This window comes from Centroberyx affinis, unplaced genomic scaffold (genome assembly GCF_046629955.1).
Source record: "Centroberyx affinis isolate AG114_WGS23_722 - 3 ecotype Tasmania unplaced genomic scaffold, CSIRO-AGI_Caff_v1 ptg004476l_1, whole genome shotgun sequence".
Taxonomy (NCBI): Eukaryota; Metazoa; Chordata; class Actinopteri; order Beryciformes; family Berycidae; genus Centroberyx; species Centroberyx affinis.
This window is the reverse complement of record NW_027282135.1, coordinates 161855-183356: the sequence shown is the minus strand read 5'-3', so window position 1 is coordinate 183356 and position 21502 is coordinate 161855. Positions and strand designations below refer to the sequence as shown.

Genomic DNA, 21502 nt, shown 5'->3' with positions numbered 1-21502 from the left:
GACACTCCCTGCTTCCTGAATTCAGCTGCTCCATAAAAAAATGTTTCACATCGGTATTTAGCTGACATTTTGCTTCATAAGAAATAAAAAGCTGTGGCCCTAATCACACTGTGAATCAAGCTCACAAATATTATTAGGTGTACACACACACAAACCCTTCAATGAGTGTGCGCCGATGCCCAGATAATCATTCTGTGCTACTCTCCACTTCCTCGGATGTAAAAGGAAGGAGGAAAACAGACATAATAGTATTGCAGAGTGCTGCATCTCTTGTACAAAGCCCATTCATCCTAAACACAGACATTCATTTAATAACCAAAAAAAGAACGAGAGTCTGTGATTTTCCATTAATCAGCAATGGCAGAGCAAGCTCATTTGTATTGTTACGGAGTGAAATTCTGAATTTAGGACATTGTGAAGAAATGACCCCCTTATGCATGTGGACAGCCACTGAGAGAGGAGGTGGGGGTAGGGCCTGTCAAACCGACGTTGATCGATGATGCTGCCTCAGATTATGAACACAGAATTAGCACATTAGGACTTGTATGATAAATAGACCCACCGCTACCCAGTCCCCAAATCACCTCAAAGAGCAGCTAGACAAATTGACTACACCCACAGCTTAAGCTGATTTCAGTAAGCTTGCATGTGTTTGCATCGAAACCCTAGCCCAGATTGTCAGGCTTGCCCACTGTCCACAATGTCCAATTAGGCAAAGAGTGAGGATAGACCTAACTACAATGTCACTTGAAGGTGATTGGCCATGGGACCCAAATATACTGTGTTGATTCTTGAGGTGGTTAGTGGCCTGAGCAAGTCACATACGTAGTTACAAGTTGATTTAGCGTAACTTAATTCAAACAGCTTAAATCATTGGAGCACAGAGGGAGTTTATGATATAATGTGGTAAACTAGACTACTTTCCCTGAAAAAGCTTGAAATTGCATACAATTACTCCATGCAGAAGTATTGGCTAGGTAATCGCACTTTATACCTACAGATAGCGTACACACCGTGTCCCTTAGGGTTTCAGCCTGTGAATGTCTCCTCTACACATCTCTAAATACCATTAGCGATTTAACATTTACTTTGGTCAACACAATCTGACAAAGCTACATGGCAATGTGACTTTTCAGCTTGCAGAAAAACTGTAGCCTCGACTTCTGTAATTAACTCTGTCTGTCAATCAGCTGAAGAAGTCCACAACAATTTCAGTCTGTCTGTCTGACAGGATAAGATGAACTTCAGTAGCGCTATAAGACTGTCTGATTTGTTGTCATCAATATGGCTTGCAATAAACTTGCCTGAGACACACAGTTCTTTGAAAACAAGCACAGAAAATGACTTATGAGAGGAGATAGAGGTACTTCAGTGCGCATAAGAGGATAATTGGCTGCACACCCACATCTGACGCTGACACTGACACTGGCTGAGATAAGGCTGGAGATGGGGAAACTTTTCAAATCCCTGACTGGATGAGATGAGCTATTTGTCAGATGTTTGTTTTTAATTAATGATAAACTGTAGGTGCTAATTAATGTGGAAATAAAAAGCAGGTCAACAATTATACTGCTGACAAAGCGCAGAGGTCCCGCTTCCACGAAGGTTCAATGTAGTGTTATTACTGTACCTCTTCCAATTATAATAGGGATTTAAAAAAAGCTGGTTCCAAGTTCTTCCAAAAAGTTACCGGCATACCAAAAACACCTTACAATTTGTAACTGTAGAAAAACAATTTGGAAAAGTTTATTCAACACTACAGGGTACAAACTTTTTTCCAGATGTTAGGTGGCAAAATTGTAAAAACACCATAACAAGGTAACAATTTTAGTTTTCAATTTTGTTTTGCAGTTATTCCACAGTTGCATCATGGCTATAGTATATTTTGCAGAATTTGTATTTGTTATTAATTTATTTATACATGTAGATGGGCCTACTCAAGTGTATTTTGTAGGTCTAATGCCAATTCCAACCAATCATTTACTTTTAAATTCTATATTTAAAGCTGCTATTGGTAGAATTTGAAACTTGACTTGAGCGTCCACCTGAGTCCTTTAGCGGCAGTGTTTTACAACACTGGCGCAAAGACAGGTATGGAATTTATTACGTTTGGCCAATGCTAATGGCGCTCTATCGTGATGTTCACTTGCCCAGTGTTATAGTCTCGCAATATGTGTTTGCACTTAAACTACATTGAGCTAGTAAAGCAGTTTTGCATAACAAGTGTGGAATTTATTACGTTTGGTCAATGCTAATGAAACATTTTGGCTAACAGGCTAGTATCTTATGTTACTGAAAACTAACCTACTAGAGTGTAGCAATATAGTAAAGTGAATCTCTTCTTCTTGACAATACATTGGTGAATGGTGCGTTATCCTGATTGTTCAGGACTTAACAGTACAGCAACAGTTGATTCTACACACCAAGCTAGGCGCTGTGGGACTGTATAGCATCTGTAATTTATGTGTTTGCCAACGAACAAGTAGAGAAAGGCAGTCCTCTTTCTCTGTCTCTTACTGTTTACACTGCTTACATAAAAAAACTAGCTAGCTAGCTAGAACAGGTACAAGTGATGCTCGGTGCAGGCATATGATAGCTAGAGACTTGCCACGTCTGTCAAACGAAGCTGGAAGTAATTTCATGTGGAAGTACTGACTGGGAATTTAATCAAGTTAGCTGCTACAATGATTACAGATGGTGACCCTCTAGTTTGGAGCAATTTAAAAGAAGAGTTCACACCACAGAGCAGCTGTAAAATTGACCACCTCTCTGCCGCCATTTTCTCCCTCTGGCTGCAGGAGACAATCTTCCAAAGTGGCCGTAAGTGGTCGAATCTTCACAGTGCTAGTTTGATTATTACACCTAAATTGTACGATACCACACCCACTGACTCCCATTATTAGCATATGCTGAAGGGAAAATAAGACTGATGAATGAAATGAAATGAATGAATGAATGAATGAATGAAAAATAAATATATTTAATGTGTAATAGTGAATGCAATTATTTGCATTTATTTACTTATTTATCTTCTCCTTTCTCTGTGCATTTACCAATTGATTGACAGACTGATATGGCAGACTTAGCCCTCCACAGATGTCAGGTAGGTCTTTCCTTGGAAAAATCCTCTGGCACACATGAAGTGATGCGTTTCACGTTTCTGGCAGCAGCACCAGCGGTTTGTTTGGAATAAATAGAAGAAGAACTGGGTAGTTAGCATGAGCAGTGATATAGCCACCATGGCTGAACAGACAGAGAAAAGAGCCCCACCTACAGAAACTGAAACAGAAAATCAAACAATGCTCTGGGAAGAGCAGTGCAGAAACACCACAGCAATGAGCGCTGAGCACCAATGCCGCCAAAATAAATAAATAATTTCCCCAATGCCTGAAAACATCCTATGATTTTGGGCATGGGGAAATACCAGATTTACTGTATTGGTTATTGAGAAGACATCTTTTGCATCCTTCCATACTGCTTACCCAAACCTGAATAGGTTTGGTCTGGATCTGTGTGGTCTACAGCCAAAAGTACAGACCTCCCCCACTTTCCCCCACAACCCCATGTCATTATGTCACTGCACTTCATTTGCAAAGCATATACTTAACTGCATAGCCTTAACCTTTCAGATTTTTGCATAAAGCTTTTGCAACAGTGTGGTTAGTTAACTTTTCAGAACCTTTTTGTACTGCTTAAGCAGTCTCACGGAAAAAATAACACAGCTCTTATCTCATGTTCTTGCCTGCTTGAATCCTCAAAAAGTGCATCAGTATTTTTAATTTTTCAGTCACACAAAAAATACTGAGGTACACTAATATCCATTAGGCTGTAGGCCGTCGTTGGACTGAATGCACTGTAGGCGAGAATGTGTTTAGGAAGAGTGCAGACCTCTGGCACCCAGCGAGACCCCAGCTCTCCTCCTTCCCTCCCCCTATTCTGGCCCCTTCTCTCTCTGTAAAGACTGAACAAAGAGAGGACCCAAACAATGGATCACTCTGAGAGCTGAATGGCTTTGCGGGTCAAGCACTAACCCCCCTCCCTCTTTGACAGAAACACAACCCACACTTGTTCTGCTGAAGAGAGGCTGACCCTCCCGGCAAAGAAATAATGAAGGCTGCCTGGGCATTAAACTGATAAAACTACTGGGACTGGAATCAGTGCGGCAGACAAATCACCTCTAATGGCAAGAGGCTGGAGCCTGTCTTCTGTCCTGCCTTCCCTCCCCTTCATTACATCTCTACTGTACACTGTCCAGGCATCCATACAGCCATATAAGCCGTTCAACCCAGTTCATAGCTCAGGACATAAGCTTGAAGAGCAAGAGATAGTCATGGGTCCGGTCTTTCTGCAGTCATTCTATATTGCTTAGGTTTATTTATTTAGTCTAGGTTCTAGGTTGCTTGACGTTGCAACTTGTTTCAGGTAAGAGGCCCAAGCATGCAGCCAACTGTTGAAAATGTGTTGGAGAGTTATTTGTTAGGCAAATCGACTGATCAACTGCCACTGGAGCTCCTGTTTAGAAATCAAGCTCCACCAATAGACAGCTTTCACAACACCGAGATCCAACTCGGAAATTTGCATGTGTCGTAGTCAAATTGGGTCAAAATGCATTTGCAAATAATTCTTAGCGTTTGTTTTACTCCTTCCTGGAGTTTTACAGTATCAGGAAAATTCAGATCGTGTCAGGCAGGTTGTTAATCGCATCACAGAAACGCACACTAAATGTATTTTCAGCCACTTTCCTGTGATTGTTTTAATTTTCTGGTACGCCATGTGTTGTTTAACGTGTGAAAGAAGAAACCCACTCGTCTGGTACTCTGAGGTTAAGGAATTATTTTCCATTTGAAGAATTATTTGAAAATGCAATCTGAACCAGGTCTGTTCATAGTCAACACACAGTAAGATAAGATGAAACCTCATTATCCCTGTGGGGAAGTTGGCTAAGATTCATCATTTACTGATACCTCCCTCCCTCCTCCTCCTGCCCCAGTTCAACTCTGCTCCTTCCTAGAGGACCACAGCCACAGTCTTGGCTAACCGCAGTTTTATGTATCGGGTGCGTGCGCCATCTTTGCGAGTTCCTGTCAGCTTTGTATATGGTTGCCCTGCAAGTCCGCTGACAGTTCTATGTGGCTCAAACAGTGGTTTTACAGCTTGCAGTCTGCATGGGCAGCTGAGGTCTGGAGGCATGCAAGCTGTTCGGTCTTTCACCTTCCCTCACGGCTCCTCCCCCGGGTCAGCGGCCATACATTAGATCAAGCTAGGCCTCACAGGGTCGAGGAACCGGTGCCAATCACACCACAATGCAGAGTGTAGCAGGGGAGGGAGGAGGCCGAGCCTCGGTGAAGCAGCGGCACACGCACTCTTTATTCAGTCCATGTTTGGTTACCTCATCCACTTTACTGATTTTTCATGAACTGTTTAGGAGGTATTAATGACAACCCAAAATTATCTTAAATGATTTTCATGGAGCCTTTCCTGTTTCTGAATTAGTATTATACACTGCTGTCTGGCTGAATTTAGTCACTTTAAACACCATAGATACACATCTAGAGGCGGGACTAAGTTAAGAAAACAGGTAAAACACGCATTTCCCAGCTCATAGAATCCAATCCAAACCGTGTATTTTTAGATGGAGAACCAAAACTTAACATGTTACCAGACTGGAACATAGTAAAAACAGGCATATAGAGGGACTGGTAGCATTGCAAGTGTTTTCGCTGTTCTTCACAAGTCCCTGGGCAGGCCCATGTGTATTTATCTACACCAGGATCTACATGCACTTCAGATGCTAGGGCAGCAATCATACACTGTGAGGAAACTCCATGGCTCATTTGTCTCCACGCCAGATCCCAGAGAATTGACTGTGTGAAAGAATCATCCTCAGCTTGAATCTATTATCACCTGATCCTGTGCTGTTTCAAGTCCGCCAGACCCGCAGAATGACTGCCTCACGTTTAACCCTTTCCCCATCGCTCTGCTGGATGGCATCCCTTTTTCCTGACTATTCCGGAGAGTAAATGTTTTCCTTCAGCCTCTCCAATGAGTAATTTTTGGTGTCGAACTTGTCTCTAACCTTTTCCTACCCCCTTTGTTTGGCTTTTGTTTGGCAACAGCTGTTATCGTGGATTTTTTTTTTCTTTTTTTTCTTTTTTTGGTCAGCTGTGATTGCTCCGGGCAAAACAGGAGCAGATGGTGTTTTGCTATGCATGAATGGAGCGTTAGAGGAGTTTGGACTGAATAGGCCAAGTTTTGAATGGTGTCTACACAGCACCTGCCTCTTGTAGCGGCAGGGACATCCTAGTGGCATGATCTGTCTTGGCTTCGCTGCCATCGTAAGGGATGAAAGAAAGAAACAGAGGGGGAACCTTGTTGGGCACCGTCCATATTTATTGATTTTCCTCCGAGTCGTGGCATAATGTGGTGTACAGTCAGTTTGAGTTAATTGGATGTGACACAGCGTGCACGTGTAATCTATCACTCTGGTCTCCTGGTACACTTTATCAGTTTTGTTGCCATAGAAACATGTTGGCTCTGTAATAGCCTATATTAACAGGCTAAGTAAGTTGCAATAAAAGGCAATTTCAGAGTTGGGATCCTCTGCTGAACACAAAGCCTATAAAATACTGATGAAATAAATCGGAAAGTGGCAATAGGGGAGAGCAAGCTGGATTTTACATACTGAAACCAAACAAGTCCAAATAAAAAAAACAAACTGCTATCGTTTCCATGCAATGCTGGGACATCTGTCAACCTCTGGGGCATGATGATCTGTCACTATAAAGCAAGCTTTCTCAAATCACTGACAGCTTGCCCTGCAATTTTTTTTAGAGTCACTGTATAACTCAACACAAAATAAATGCTCCAGATGCATTTGGTATGCTAAATACTGACAATGCGCAATAACAATAACTGAGCTAGCCATAATAATCTGAAACAAACCAGAACCTTATATGCTTGCTGATGTTATTGTTACAAGTCGACAGCTGTTTTTTTTTTTTTCAAACGGTTTTCTGGCTTAAGATGTTTGTTCCATGACCTTTCTGAAGTTGACAGTAAGGGAGTAGTGCTGCATGATGTTTATACATGTTCTTGGTCTTGCTTGTGCTCAGCCCCCACAGTATATATCAGAGGATATTTTAAAATGCATTAGAATTAACATGAACAATCACTTGAATTTCTGATTACTGACTCATCAAAGCTTTCACAATCATATAGCTACATGTACTGTATTAGATGTTAGGCAGTTAGGTCTGTCTGGCCGACTATTTCAGTGCTGCACAGTGTAGTAAGCACCTACTGCAGAGTCCATTCTTCATCAAGTGGGTTGCAAGCTTCAGACACATTAGGTTTCTGCGGTACTGCTTACAGCATCATCATCATGCACTTCCATCCTCTGCTGATTATGATTGCTCATGATTGGCTCTATTTATCAGTCACTATTTTCAAGAAAGAGGATTAATCACAGCCATTAACAGCAGGACCACTTCCCCTGGCAAAGTTAAGCGTGTAACCACAGTGTAGATCATTGGTATATATGGGCACGGATCGCTGATATATTATATATCAGGAAGGTGGTGTTCATCCAGTGGCTGTCTCAGAATTGTGATAGTGAGCAGTGCACAGGCTGACAGAGGTCAAAAGACTGGCAGATCAGGCTTACTTTCACAGAATTCAACAAAAGAGGGGGGATAAGCCTAAAGGCTGAATCACTGTGTCACCAAGGCAACATCATTGCACTGAAATCCAAGGATGGAGAATGTGTGTGTATGTGCGAACTTGCATGTTGTTTGTGTGCGTGCATGCGTGAGTGTGTGTGTGCGTGCAAGTGGTTGTGAAAGAGAGAGATAAAGAGAGAGGAAGGGGGAACAAGAGAGTGCATGCACATGTGTACATGTGATTATGTGCTTGTGCTCATTTTTTCCTGGGTATAGCAAATAGACTATTATCTATTGTAGCTCTTTTAGCAATGGCATTTCCTGATAATATAAAATTCATATACATTGAGATGTAGTTTCAGTGTTGGTGGACTTGTGCTTAACATGCTACACCAAGCGGTTAAATCAATGTTGAAAAGAAAGTTATCACCTCAATACAAAGATTTTTTTTACCGACAAGATTATCACAAGGGTTGTACAAGGGCATCATAATCTTTATACTCGCCCCACTAAATCACTATTAACTGTGCTCTGAGACATCTTATCATTGTAACTGTGGCACTCCTTCAGTCTGGCAGGTCAAAAGTTTTCTAAACAGAGGTTACTATTGGTCAACGACGTCCACAGTCCCTTTTCTCGAGTTTAGCCAGCCAGCAGGGCCGCCAACAGTCTCCTAAACAAAGTTCACTATTCAGCTCAGAGGTCAATAGTTCTCTCAACAAAGCTCACCATTGGATTGCAAGGTCAAGAATTCCTTAAACATGGTCGGCCATTCGACTCGGGGCCTCATGGTTCCCTGTAAACAAAGCTTGCCATTGGACTTGTAGGGTCAACTGTCACTGCTCTCCCCTGGACCAGGTGTTGTCAGTCAAAGGGTGATTTTTCTTTTTTTTTTTTCTTTTTTTCTTAGGAGACTTAGATTTTTGGGTGTCAAAGTGGCGGGTCCTGCATCTGTGACTTAAGTCCAGACTCTGAGATTGGCTGCAGCGTGGGTCTGATGGTCAGACGGTCAGTGTCAGCAGGGCTTTTGTTATGCCCACATTGTATCTGTGCATTGAACAGGAAAACAACAAAAGGACCAAATAAATCATTAAAATACAGGATCCCTCAGCTTCCACATCTGACTCGGTCATCCTCAACATGCTGCCGAGCAACTGACCTCAGTGGGGAGGAGGAAGACAATTAGGTCACCTCATGATTGCATTACTCATATGACATATTACTGTCATTGTGCCCTTTATGTGTTTCATCAGCGTTACTTAATGATGAGGACAGATAGTATTGAAGAATAGCGTGCATGCTATTGATTATTTCATGCTTGCATCATAATACCAAAGCACACTCTGCCACTGAGAATAAATTGTTTATCAAGTGGATGCCACAGAGAAAAAGCCCATTGCGTAAAGCAGGTGAAACATATTTATTCAACTATTCAAATTAATCCAATCCCCATAATAGGAGGGGCAGTGTATTATCCTTGGAAATTATGTGTTGTGTGTAGAACAGTGTTTTGAAAATATCTGTAACCTTTTTATTGCGGAGTCCCATAACTCCAACCCTGGCTGTGAGATATTTGTACACACAGTGACCGCAGTACTGAGGGGTTATGGAATAACAAGGAGCTGCATGCATTATTAATGGGCTCTGCTGTGAATCTGTTCAGAATAATAACAGCTATTTCCCAGAGCCTCATTACTGTGTGTTTTTAAAGCATGTGTTTGGTATCCATGGACACCCGGCTCTTACATTCTCTTCTTCTCCCCCTGTATTGAGATTCAGGTCATGCACGGCACTTGCTGTTTTTAATTTTCATTTCATCATAAGCACTTTAAGACTGTTGCCAGCGCTTATTTGCAGTTTTCCTGCAGACCTCTTCACTCGGGCTTCTGACAGGACAGATGCTGCAATTAATCACGGCAGAGAAACGGGCATCGTTTCCATACCGAGCTGAAGAGCCAATCAGCACAGCAGCAGGCCTCCGCCCAAATTACAAATGCTTTCCTCAAACTAACTAATTGAAAACAAACCACAATTTGAAAATTCTATCAAGCCACTATCACATATGCACAGGAGCAGACTCTCTCCTAATTTGTAACTAACATTAACCCATGTTTAAATGTCTCAGCTGCCTTGGAAAAAAAGGACCTTCTCTGGGCCAGTGGATTCACAGCCTATTGTGGAGATATGATAATTATTGTTTGCCTGCCTTCCCTCCCCCACTCACCATATTATTCAAGGGAGCTCAGAAAACCCCTGGGGATGTCTTGGAAATGAAGAGATTTTGAAAGGAGTAAGAAAGAGGCAGAATCCAAAGCACTGGTGTGTGAGAAGGGGACTGTTATTGAGACAAGTACCAGTTACATGCTGACCTTGTCCAGTCTCAACACTGTATTTACACACAGTTACAATGGACTTCCATTCAAATCACTGAGAAACAGTACATACTATAATAATGCCAACATGAATGGTCATATATCCCTGCAGAGTTTTTTTTCTTTAATAGAATTACTCCATAGAAAACATACAAATTTATTTTTTTTAATATCTTGTAAAGAACTGAGTGCTATGAATATTTATCAATGTATTTATCTTTATTTTCAATAGCTAACAAGGAGACATGAAGAAATACTTCATAGAAATGATGGATAATATAATCTTTGAAATGAACCAATTCCTTCAAATAAATATTTGTGATTGTTATTTTAATTTTGAACAAAGAGACACAAAGAAATATATAATACTTCATACAAAATTATGGCTACTATCATATTAGTGATGGAATGTCTCTGGATTCGTCTTCATGGCCGAGCAAAACTCAAACATTAAATTACTGTTCCTATTAAGAGCTGAAAACAAGTTTTCAAGAATTTCATACCGATATGCATTTATTCTATGGACAGTTTTCAAAAGCAGTTGGTTTGTAAGCAAAATACAAACAAAATTAATTGCTGCTATTGTAACTCATAAAAAAGTATAAAAGAGCAGAAATGCACTATGTGATATAGCAATCCACAGGTCGTTTAACAATGTTTTAATTAAAGCCTCACATATTAAAACTTTACAACAGGTGATATGAAAAATGTACAACATTTTCTTTTTTCAGGGATTTCTGTACAGCTGGCAAAAATACCTCCAATGCCTTTTCAATTGGCTTTGACAGTGCAACAAACTGGCTCTACTAGTTTTCCTTTTCCTTTTTTTGAAACAATTATGGTATCAAGGAGCAGTGTAAAAATACATCAATCACGAAACCATCTGCCTTGATCCAGAAATTTGCATTTACCATAAAATATCCCCTTTGTTACACAAAATAAAAACATAATTTAATCGTTAAACATCTGAAGTAAAAACAAATACATAAAAGGAGGGTTTTTTGGGGTGCCAGTTACACGCTTTTCAGCAAATGATCTCGAGGGTATATTACTGGATAAAGGAGGTCTGATCTCTTCCCACTCTACAAAACATGTACAGCAGATTACAGCTACAGTTGGATGACGTGATGACATAAATGATTTATGGCAGTTTATGTCTCAGTCTGTTCAGTCCTTCATCCAGAGATCTACATCCCAAGACCTTTTTTTTCAGTTCCCCTTTATTCCTCAAGACATTGTCTGCCTTTATGACATGGTTTGAATGCGTTCAAATATCACTTGGCCTTAAACGTGTGATGATTTGATCAACGATTTCCCCCAGGCCATTGTTGCACAGTTACATCTGCAGGAATGATGGGTGAAAGAGAAATGTTGAAGTAAAGAAAGTCTCACAATATACTGGCCAGTGTGGGAACAAAGATTGATGTGTGGGTTACTGGTTTCCAGCATGGTACCTGTGAGTCATTCAGCTTGGGCGCTCTCTGCAAGAGGCGAGAGCTGATAAAAATCCTTTTGTTGAAATGCATTCAAAATGTCCATTCGCTGGGCTGAACTGACAACTCTGACCTCATAAATAAAGCTTTATTGTTAAATAAAACAGTGAAAGACACACGTCTTTCAACATATTGTGTGCCCAGAGTCAGTTTTAAATCGACAATTGAAAGACCCAACAAACAAACAAATAAACAATCACTGGGCACTCGCCCACACAGACTTCTCTCAAAGCTCAGCCTATTTCATAGACAAAAATCCAGCTAACATGTTTGCCTCCTGTACACACGTGTGCATATCCGTCTATAACAATGGACAAGTTCTTTGTATAACATTCTAAATCTTACACACTTCTTAAGTGCAACTTAGAAAAGCAACGTGGAATGATGCTTTTATTCTATTCCTGTTCTTTGAGATAGGATTTCCATTTGGCTCAGTAGATGCTGACCTGGGACAGGACCTGGGCGTGGGCCTGGATTTGGGAGGGGTGGGGTTGCTGCTGTGGGGCAGGCTGGGGGCTGCCGAGGGATGCGGAGCCCCCCACTGAATGGGGTGTACCAGGGGAGTGCTGGGGTGGGGAACACTGGGACTGGTGCTGCTGCTGTTGCTGCTGCTGCTGCTGCTGCTGCTGCTGCTGTTGTTGTTGTTGTTGCTGCTGCTGTTGCTGCTGGAGATGCTGAATTTGCTGCTGATGCAGCTGATGCATCTGCATGTGCTGGAGCTGCATTTGCTGCTGTTGCTGCTGCTGTTGCTGTTGCTGCTGTTGCTGCTGCTGCTGCATGTGGTGCTGCTGCAGCTGTTGCTGGAGGTGGTGTTGGAAATGCTGATGCTGCATCTGCTGCTGGATCTGCTGGTGATGCATCTGCTGCTGCTGCATCTGGTGGTGCTGAAGGTGCTGTTGCATCTGCTGCTGTTGCTGCTGCTGTTGCTGGAGCTGTTGAATCGCGTGCTGCTGCACCGGTTGCATGGGCGGGCTCATCTGAGACACCGCCGTGGACTGGGCTCCCGCTACCATGGCCCCTCCGGCACCCATCTGGCTGAGCAGCTGCGGCGGCATGCCGGCGGACATGTTCTGGTGGGCCACTGTAACCGAGGTCACGATCTGACTGCCCCCCAGTCTCATTTGCAGAGGTTTCGGGGCGATGGCCCGTGGCAGGGCTTGTTGGAGGGCCTGGGCAGCGGAGGGCATGGAGGGGTGCTGGTTGAGGGGCGACGGCAGCACCAGGCCCGGGGACAGGCTGGTGGACGCCAGGGTCTGTTGCACTGAGCGGATGGTCTGGGCCTCGGCCGACTCTGCTGCAGCCTGGGTGAACAAAACAGCAACAGGTAGTCCACAACCCACTGAATGCCATTTCCGATAAAGCAATAACTTTGTAGAGTTCAAATTTGAAGTTATTTTTGTCATTACAAAAAAGCCTTTTACAACTTCTCAAGAAGTGGATAATACAATACAAGGAATTCTGAATAATTTAATTCATTTCTGTCAAATTCACACAGTTGTCAGGTGAAAAGGAGAAACAGTTTCTCACCTTGGAAACCAGGCTAGCGCGGTATGCAGCAAGGGCTTTTAAGTATTCCTTTTTGGCAGCTTCTGTTTTGCTTTTGTAAACCTGTGGTAACAAAAAGCTATGTGTGAATGGCAAGTGACACACAAAGGCTCTTTAAATAAAGATAATTCCTATTACCTGAGGCAAAATATAGACACACACACACATACACACACACACAAACACATACACATATAATTATGTTTCCTGAGTATATTAATCATCAACAATATTTATTTGTCTTTACAGCTGCAGTAAAACATGTCTTAATGTTTACTGAACCATACAAAATGCACAATCTAATTTAGTAATATTCCTGTACAATACTTCAGATGACATATGTGATCAGTCTGAATGATCAAGTCTTCCAGTACCTGTTTCTGCTCCTCTCCCAGACCATCCCACATGGAGGCCACAATCTTGGACACCTCTCCAAAGGTTGCATTGGGATTCTGACCCTTGATAGCGGCCTGGGTGTCTCTGAAGAACAGGGCATAAGCTGAAACAGGCTTCTGAGGCTCGTTGGGATCCTTCTTCTTCTTCTTCTTGGGGGTCTTGGGCTTCTTTGTGGGATCTATTGGGGCTGGTCGCTTTTCTCCAATGACCTGCAATCAAACATGATCTCATTCAGACACAAAACACATGACAACGAAGCCTATCATAGCGTTTTCTGCTCACATAAGCAGGTGAATGTACACACGCACCATGCAGTTGATCAGTATATACATTTTCTTGTTAATGTGCGCGTTCACCATTCGGTTGGTCAACATTGACCGTGACATATGGAACTCTATTTTCGTGAAGGTGCACAATTTTTTCGATCAAGCAGTGCAGTGCAATTATTGTGTCAAGGATTACCAGGATTTGCGCTTGTGACCAGGTCAACAGCACATGGTGCAGTCATGTTCTTTGCTACTTTTGTGGCTTTACCAAATGATGCACGCATGAACAGATCCTATTCACACCTATTTAAACATTTTTCATTCTAACTATATGTGGCTGTGGTGTGAATGGTTGCATGTAGTGGAGTTTGTGGAGGCGGCCGCATTCTCTATTGATATATGGGACTGGCTGGTGGATGTACCCCCCCCTCCTGTAGCCAAACTGTCCCTGTGGTTCACCGCCAACTTCTGTTTGGCTCTTCGCCTAATATCGTTGAACCATTTCCTATATTGGGCAGCAGTTCTCCTAGGACCAGCGCAACACATGTTATCCAAATGTATTATCTCCTACCAAGCTAGTTTAACATCATCTGTCCTCAGCGGCTTATTTAAGGTGCCGTATATTCACTTGTGGCGATTCTGCACCTCCTGCAAGCACATCAGTGCACTGGTTTTAAAGGGAAGGAAAAGAGGTGATTTGATTGGTCATGATGACGTCAGCCTTTACCACAACTACTGATAAGGTATTCCTTCTAATCCCACCAATTTACCAAAAATCAGTCGACACGCTCTGTGCGGCTGCACTGTGTGCCTGTGACTGTAGAGCTATACTGTAGAGCCCATGCACTCATGGCACTATAAAGTGCTTCTGATAAAAGTGACCAAATGACATGTATTGCATTATCTCCAATTAATTTCTAACTCTTTTCTCACCCTGTTGCCATCGTCTTGGTCGTCCTCATTGATGGAGCTGGAGGGAGATGGTGTGGCAGACTTGCTGGCAGGCGGTGATGGGGAAGTATGGGTGATGTTGGGACCTGTCATGTTTAGGCCCAACTGCGCGTTGAGTTGGGATTGGTTGATGGTGGTCAGCTGATTCCGTGACATCATCCCATTGGGGTTGTTCATGCTGATGATGGACCTCATCACCATGGCTGGGTTGGGCGGGTACTGGCGTAGATGACCTGGTCCAACGTTCTGGATAAACATTGGTGCAAAAGAGGGAGGAAAAACATAATAAGGTAAATATAGTGACAATGTGCTGATCTCTGTAGGGGAATTCTCCTTTTGCTCGCTCTGCACAGGTTCACCTACAGAAAAACATCCTTGAAGCTAGTTGTAAGGATTGAGTGTCTTGCTCAAGGACATTTTAGCAGAGCGGTTACTCTTTGACACACAAGCTTGAACCCGGCTCCTCCGATTGAAAGATGGTCTCCCTACTCACTATGCCACCCTGCTTCCCAATGTGTGAAGCCTAGGAAGCTGAATCCTTAGACCAGAGAGGAAATCAGGTCATTGGATTCTGCGGATTGTTATATGGCAGATCACATGTCACTATGTCCCGGGTCTTAAACGTCTCTATTACCGGCCATGATAAATTATCTTGACACCCGAGGAGCCTACTTTATAAGCCAGTAATAGATGGCTACACAGCTCAATTGATTCATTTCAAAACTCTATTGTATGGAAATCTGTGACACAGCTTTTGACTGCCCAGTCCCTGGAGGGTATCAGTGGAGTGACTAACAGTGAACTCAGCTCCTCGCAGTTTTGTACATAACTTCAAATGCCACAATAAAAAGACTGGTCAAGTCAAGATTTGTATGCATGCACCACTATCCACAAGTCAGTTTGGACTGAGGTGCCCAGCAGCATAAGAAGCCCTATACATTTCAGTGAAATGTGACTTTTTAAGGTTATAACTTTCACTTGCTTCTGTGAAAGAGGCAAAAAATGATACCTCCAGTACAGTTTGGAATGAGATAAAATTCTATCTGTTGGCAGCTTTCATAGATCATACTTTGACTGCCAAAGAGTGGAAAAACTACTTCTATACAATCAACTCCATAAATCAACTGGCTGAGGGGATAAAGTTTAAGTGTCTTGGACAGGTCCCCTCCCTTCTCCCATCCTGGGTATAATATAATAACATCTTCAAAATGGCTTCACAATGTTTTTCCTGGTAAAACATTTGGTTCTTGAAAGAGTCTTAGAGAAGGTGCAGGTGAAGTGTTTGCATTGATTGCGGTGAGGATGAAATTACAAGGACTGCCAGCTCCCCAGAGGGGAGACTGATCAGAGAGCCAGTAGAGCTGACATGGAACAGAGAAGGGGAAGTGAACACAACAGAAAAGGTGATTTGTTCTCCCTAGGTACATCCATCTGGTATTCAGCAGCACAAACTCAATCTCTCCCAACATCAACACATCATAAACCCACGCACCTGGCTTTATTGAAAGAACCTTATGAGCGCCTGTCTTCAAAAACAATATTGTAACACCATTTCAGACAGAAACATATTGGATCTACAATCCATTTCTTTCGCATATGCCTTGTCTACTGCTTATCATAAATGCAATCTACGAAGTGAGAACGCATTTCATATTTACATGTGCGAGGAGGATTCTGCAAAGGTGAGACAAAGGTGGGGGAAGAATTTGAAGACATATTGTTATGATTTTCCAAATATGGAACCTTTCAATTCTCTCGCGAATAAAAGCCGCAATAAACAAGTCTGTGACCGAATGACTGTGATTTACATATCTGCGGCCCAAAATGTTCCAAGTGTTATTGTCATCTTCATTACTGAGCACACGATGGCTCTCAGTTTGCTCTCTGCTCGCTGAGAACATCAAAGACGCACACACTGAGCTCATTAGTCGTGGCCATCTGTATAATAACACTTCTGCCCAATCCCAATGATGCAATTTTGACTTAGAGCAATGGCCCATTCTGCCATTTGTTTGGAAAATGGTGATTTCTTCAAAATGGCCTTTAGGTCCTGTGCATTTTAAAGACATGCACTGATGACCACAGTTAAATATCCAACACTTAATCACATCACACTCAACATCTTGCTAAATGCATTCTTTTGCCACATATTATAGCAATAACTGAAGTGGCTGCAATTTTCCTTTTCATTTTCTGATACAAAAGAGCCATGACAGTTACGTCAGTAAAATAACAGCTTTTAAATGGATGTGATCCTACATGAAAAGATAACAGCTAATAACACACTAGTGAAAGGAATCATCTTAAGTAACAGTGGCCTTGATTGTGAATATGAATCTAGAACAAGGATGTTTATTTATGTCCCTCTGCCATCTCATTTGCATTTTGATTGCAGTATTGTCGGCAGTCACAGCAGACATCTAACTAGATATTTTGATAGTCATCGTAAATCTGCAAATAAGTCCTTATCTCGAGTGCACAGTGTCCAGATGTGCCCTCCTTTGTCAGGTTTGTGCCTGTGTGTGTGTGTCGTCTGTGTGTACGTGTATGCGTGTGTGTGTATGTGCATGTCAACATGGATGCATGCGCACGTGTCAAACACTAGCAAGCTGAAATCTAATCAATAAAGCTTTTTGATGGAAATTCAGATTGCAACTTTCCCCATTGTGTGCCTTTGAATGCAAAAGCAGCAGCATCATACTACCAGCAATATGTTGGCAAAAAAAACAAAAACAACAAATAACTTCTTCGGTAGATTATTGTTGGCCTCATCAACACTGAACATAGCAAACACTCTGCTGCATAAAGCATTCTAAAAACTAGGAGATCCAAAAAAACACGGTCGACAATGGATGAAAACCTTTCCACAATACACAGGCCAATAAACACAGCAGCCGGACTCAAAATGCAATATTACTCATTCACAAGTGCAGGGATAACAATCTCAACAGTGATGTCAATGAAAGCAGGCTTGGGTCTGTTCTTGAAGATATTGGAAATCAGAATTTGGGGAGGTGGAGAATTTATGAACAGTGGCACCATGTAAGCTGTAACAGGCTGAAAAGAATGTTAACAAGTTCAATTTCCATTCAATCAACGCCAGAGCTCTTGGAAATGTTCCATGGCAGGAGAGGGGTAAAATCATCTATATGGTAATTATAAGGATGAATCCCCCAGTAACTTTCGCCAGCATGAAAGGTCAGTCCTATTAAAGATAGTTTATCAGTGCTCTGCACATATTCCTTTACTCGGCTTCTAAACGGGTACATCATTTTATTTTTTTTTCCTCCATTTTCAGCAACCTGCTGAAGTCTGTGCTTAAGCCAAATGAGAAAAATGGAATTTTGAATGCCGTTAAAGGCTATAATAGCATGAAGATAAATTGTTTTTCTTTCCTCTCCCCTGTCTCAGTCAAACACACCTCTCTCTCTCCCCCACTCTCTCTCCCTCTCTCTCTCTGCAGTGCAAACTCAGTCTATCTATCTTGCCAACCTCTAACCCCCACTTAAACACAAATCTCTCTTACCCCCCCTTTCTCCTCCACCCCTTGCCCAGACCGTGAGGCCAGTAGGCTCCCTCCCCTCGGTCCAGTTCACCCACTGACCCATACCCCTGAAACCATTTCTCGTGATGCACTATGGGTATTTAAAACTTGTTCAACATGACATCATTTCATTTTGAGCGCTGCCTGAGAAAAGTAAATTACAGAATCAATCACGCAGAAGGTCAGGCCGAGACTTCATTACAAGTATTGCATGCCTGCATGAATATCTTTCATTTCTGACTGACCCAATATGTCACAATAGCTGTCTGTCGAAAGAGAAAAAAGTGAAAAGAAAAAAGAAACGGAGCAAAAAAAAAATCCACTCTCTGAAATTGATGTACAACTGATGTCAGTGCTACTTGGCTTGGAAGGAGAGATAAGAGAGAAGTGTAAAAAACATGCTTTCTGCAACAGTGGTCACATTTTCCATTTGATTCAGGATATAGTGGTTTTTGACCAGTCAAAACCGAGGGTATTATATTCACTGGCAATCTACACAATGTCAAGGCGTATCGAATCATGCGAACAACAAACTACAAATGGCTTATTCAGCCTCAGTTTCATATTGCATGTAGCTGTTGAATGATGCATGCGCTCCATATTATCTTTGTAATTCGTATGCTGCTGTACGGCTAACTGTATCAGAAACAGCACCAACACCACATAGTGGTAAACTTAATAAGACAGCAGGGCCGATATCTCCTTAATATTGATTTCAACATCTACTACAACTAGTTGACTACTGTAGATTTCAAATCCAATCATGGCAGACACAGAGCCCATTTCGGTACATGCTTACATCTGTCAAGAAAAAACTAAAAAATGGTGAAGGCACCAGGTGTTTTTTGAAATAGTACCCATAGACCCTTGCTGTGCAGTGGGGAGAGAATCAAGAAGAAATTGTGAATAAAGCAATACTGGCAGCTCTAACTCCAGTACTATTTGGCACTATTGAGACTCAATCACAAATCAGGAGGACACATGCTGGGAGACAAAAATGAGAGTCAGAAGCTTGTTAGGAGAGCAGATTAAATAAATAATGACTTCAGATTCAGGGCTTGCCAGGCATTTCTGCAGCTGAGAAAATGTATTTCTCTTTGTAGAACCCCGACATCTGTGGCCAATTTGCAAGACATACGCTGAACATTAGGGGAGAGGAATTAGCAGAACACTTGGCAATGCAATGACATGGAAGGAGGTTTTGAAAATAGCCCAGGTATACTCACTGGTTGGGTTTCTCATTAAGTTCTGATAAGAGACAGGCTTTCACAGACACTAAATATTCACCACCAGCAAGCTACTGTAGAAGAAGAAAACTAAGACAAGTGTTTGGGAAATGTGAGCATGTTGGCTTGATGAAAAATGTAATTGCAATATTGCACGGTTTATTTGTTTGCCCCTGCAGCCATAACAAATAACAGAGAATATAATAATGCATATAAGGTTGTCATTCCATTATCAGTGTGCTGACAAAATGACAAAACATCCTTCTTAGGGCCATCGTAAATCATTGTCCCTGAATATAGAATACATCAAGAGCGGCACTGTTACTTATCTCATCTAAAAGTTGTGTTCCCTGTTCAGATAAAAACATAGATGAATGGAATTTCTATAGGCATTGTCTCTAGACTTTTGGGGATCAATCCCATTTGCAGAAAAAAATGAAGGGCCACCGTAAGCCTTCCTGCGGTACAATGTGCGATGACTGATAAGGAGTGAGCAGTGTGCCAGCGACAATGCCACAAGGCAAGGAGCAGAAACCCACATTCTCTCCTCAGTTTTTAATAGAGTCTCCACACAATCAGAGACATGAGCCATGCAAATGGTGTTAAAGAGGAATAATGTTTGAGAATCAAATCTAATCCTCCAGCAAGTCGTGAGAACAGTCAGGAATGTAATTGTGTCAAGGTTCCGTTTCTTCCAGATGTAGAAAGCTTAACTGACCATGAAATGAAAATTCTTTAGGCAAATGCCTTCTGGGGCTCACTTACTGTATGCGGCAGAGATATTTTAAAAGCTGCAATTATTTTACATGCCAGGAGCATGGAAGCAGGAAAAAGAGCTGTAAAATTTTATAGCCCCTTCCCATATGGAATGTAAATAAATATCTGTAATATCAGTGTGATTCACCAAATGTGTTGGGGAGGAAGTGGGGGGTCTAAAACACATTTCATTTATTCACACAGTTAAAATGATCATGGCACCTCTCCTCAATGTAATGGGTTCTGTGGTTCACAAAGCAAATTCAGCATCAATATCATCATCTCTCTGCTCATGCCTTTGTCCTTTCATTTCTTTTCTCCTAAATGAATCTTCCGTTTTTGTAATAGGTCTGTAAGACAACTAGTCAGCCAGTGACATTTCCATTTTTCCTCCTCAATGCTTCTATGATTGTGGCATTTGAAAATGCCTTTCCACCCCCAGACAACAATCTTAAAATCTATAGCACATAACATTATCACCATAAAGAGAGTGATTACTCCGTCTACTGTTCCATGTTTGACCATCCATATCAGTGGAAAGCAGCATGAAGCCAAGGATCTATTCATCAAGTCCTTACTAAGAAAGGCTTTCTGTGAGGTTAATTCTCTAACACGGTGCTTTTCCATGCACGCAAAAAGCTGAACCTGAACTCCAAACAAAGCGCCGTGGCCTATTCAGAACATTCAGGCTCTGAGCATCAGATAAAGGCTTGTGAAGACCTCATGTGACATTGGACAGAAGCATTTACAGTAGAAAGGCTTCTGGAAGCAGCATGAATTATATATGAGCCCGTGAAACAGTGGCACTTTTGGGTCCCGTTTTCACTGTCCTTCTGGGGCTGAATGCGCTTTGTACTCTAACACCTGTGATCTATTCACATCTGCTCACCTTACAGAGAGGATCATTCATGGTCTGTGTGCTTTTTAAAATCCGCACAGTAAGTAACATAATATCATGACATTTACTCAATGTGATCATATACCGCCTGGGTTGTAAACAAGGCCAGATGCTGTGCCAGATGCATTGACAACAGGAGGCATACAAAAACTGTGAAGGTGACACTATGGCTCAGTAAAAGGGCTCATTTAAGAGCTGAATGCTTGTGGTACTACTTCACACTGCACTGTCCTCACAGGGGTCTCCAGTAGCGTTCATTTAGCATCAGCCCTATCTCTTACTGTGTTCACACCACATCTCTGTCCTACTGGGGGGTTTGAGCTAGCTATGATAACTAGCTGTAGCACCACTGGTGTTGCAGCTATGAGCAGGACACAGAGTAATGCTAGTGCGGGAT

At 42.1% G+C, this 21502-nt stretch overlaps 1 protein-coding gene across 1 annotated transcript in view; it reads right to left on the bottom strand.

Moving 5' to 3' along the window:
* Positions 1-11954: 11954 nt before the first annotated feature.
* Positions 11955-21502, bottom strand: part of tox3 (TOX high mobility group box family member 3) — a 43299-nt gene continuing 33751 nt past the window's right edge. The window contains exons 4-7 of the mRNA XM_071544156.1: positions 14664-14927; positions 13443-13673; positions 13051-13131; positions 11955-12824 (exon numbers count right to left, since the gene is read on the bottom strand). Coding sequence (XP_071400257.1) covers positions 11955-12824; positions 13051-13131; positions 13443-13673; positions 14664-14927 — 1446 coding nt within the window. The remainder of the gene's footprint in view (positions 12825-13050; positions 13132-13442; positions 13674-14663; positions 14928-21502) is intronic.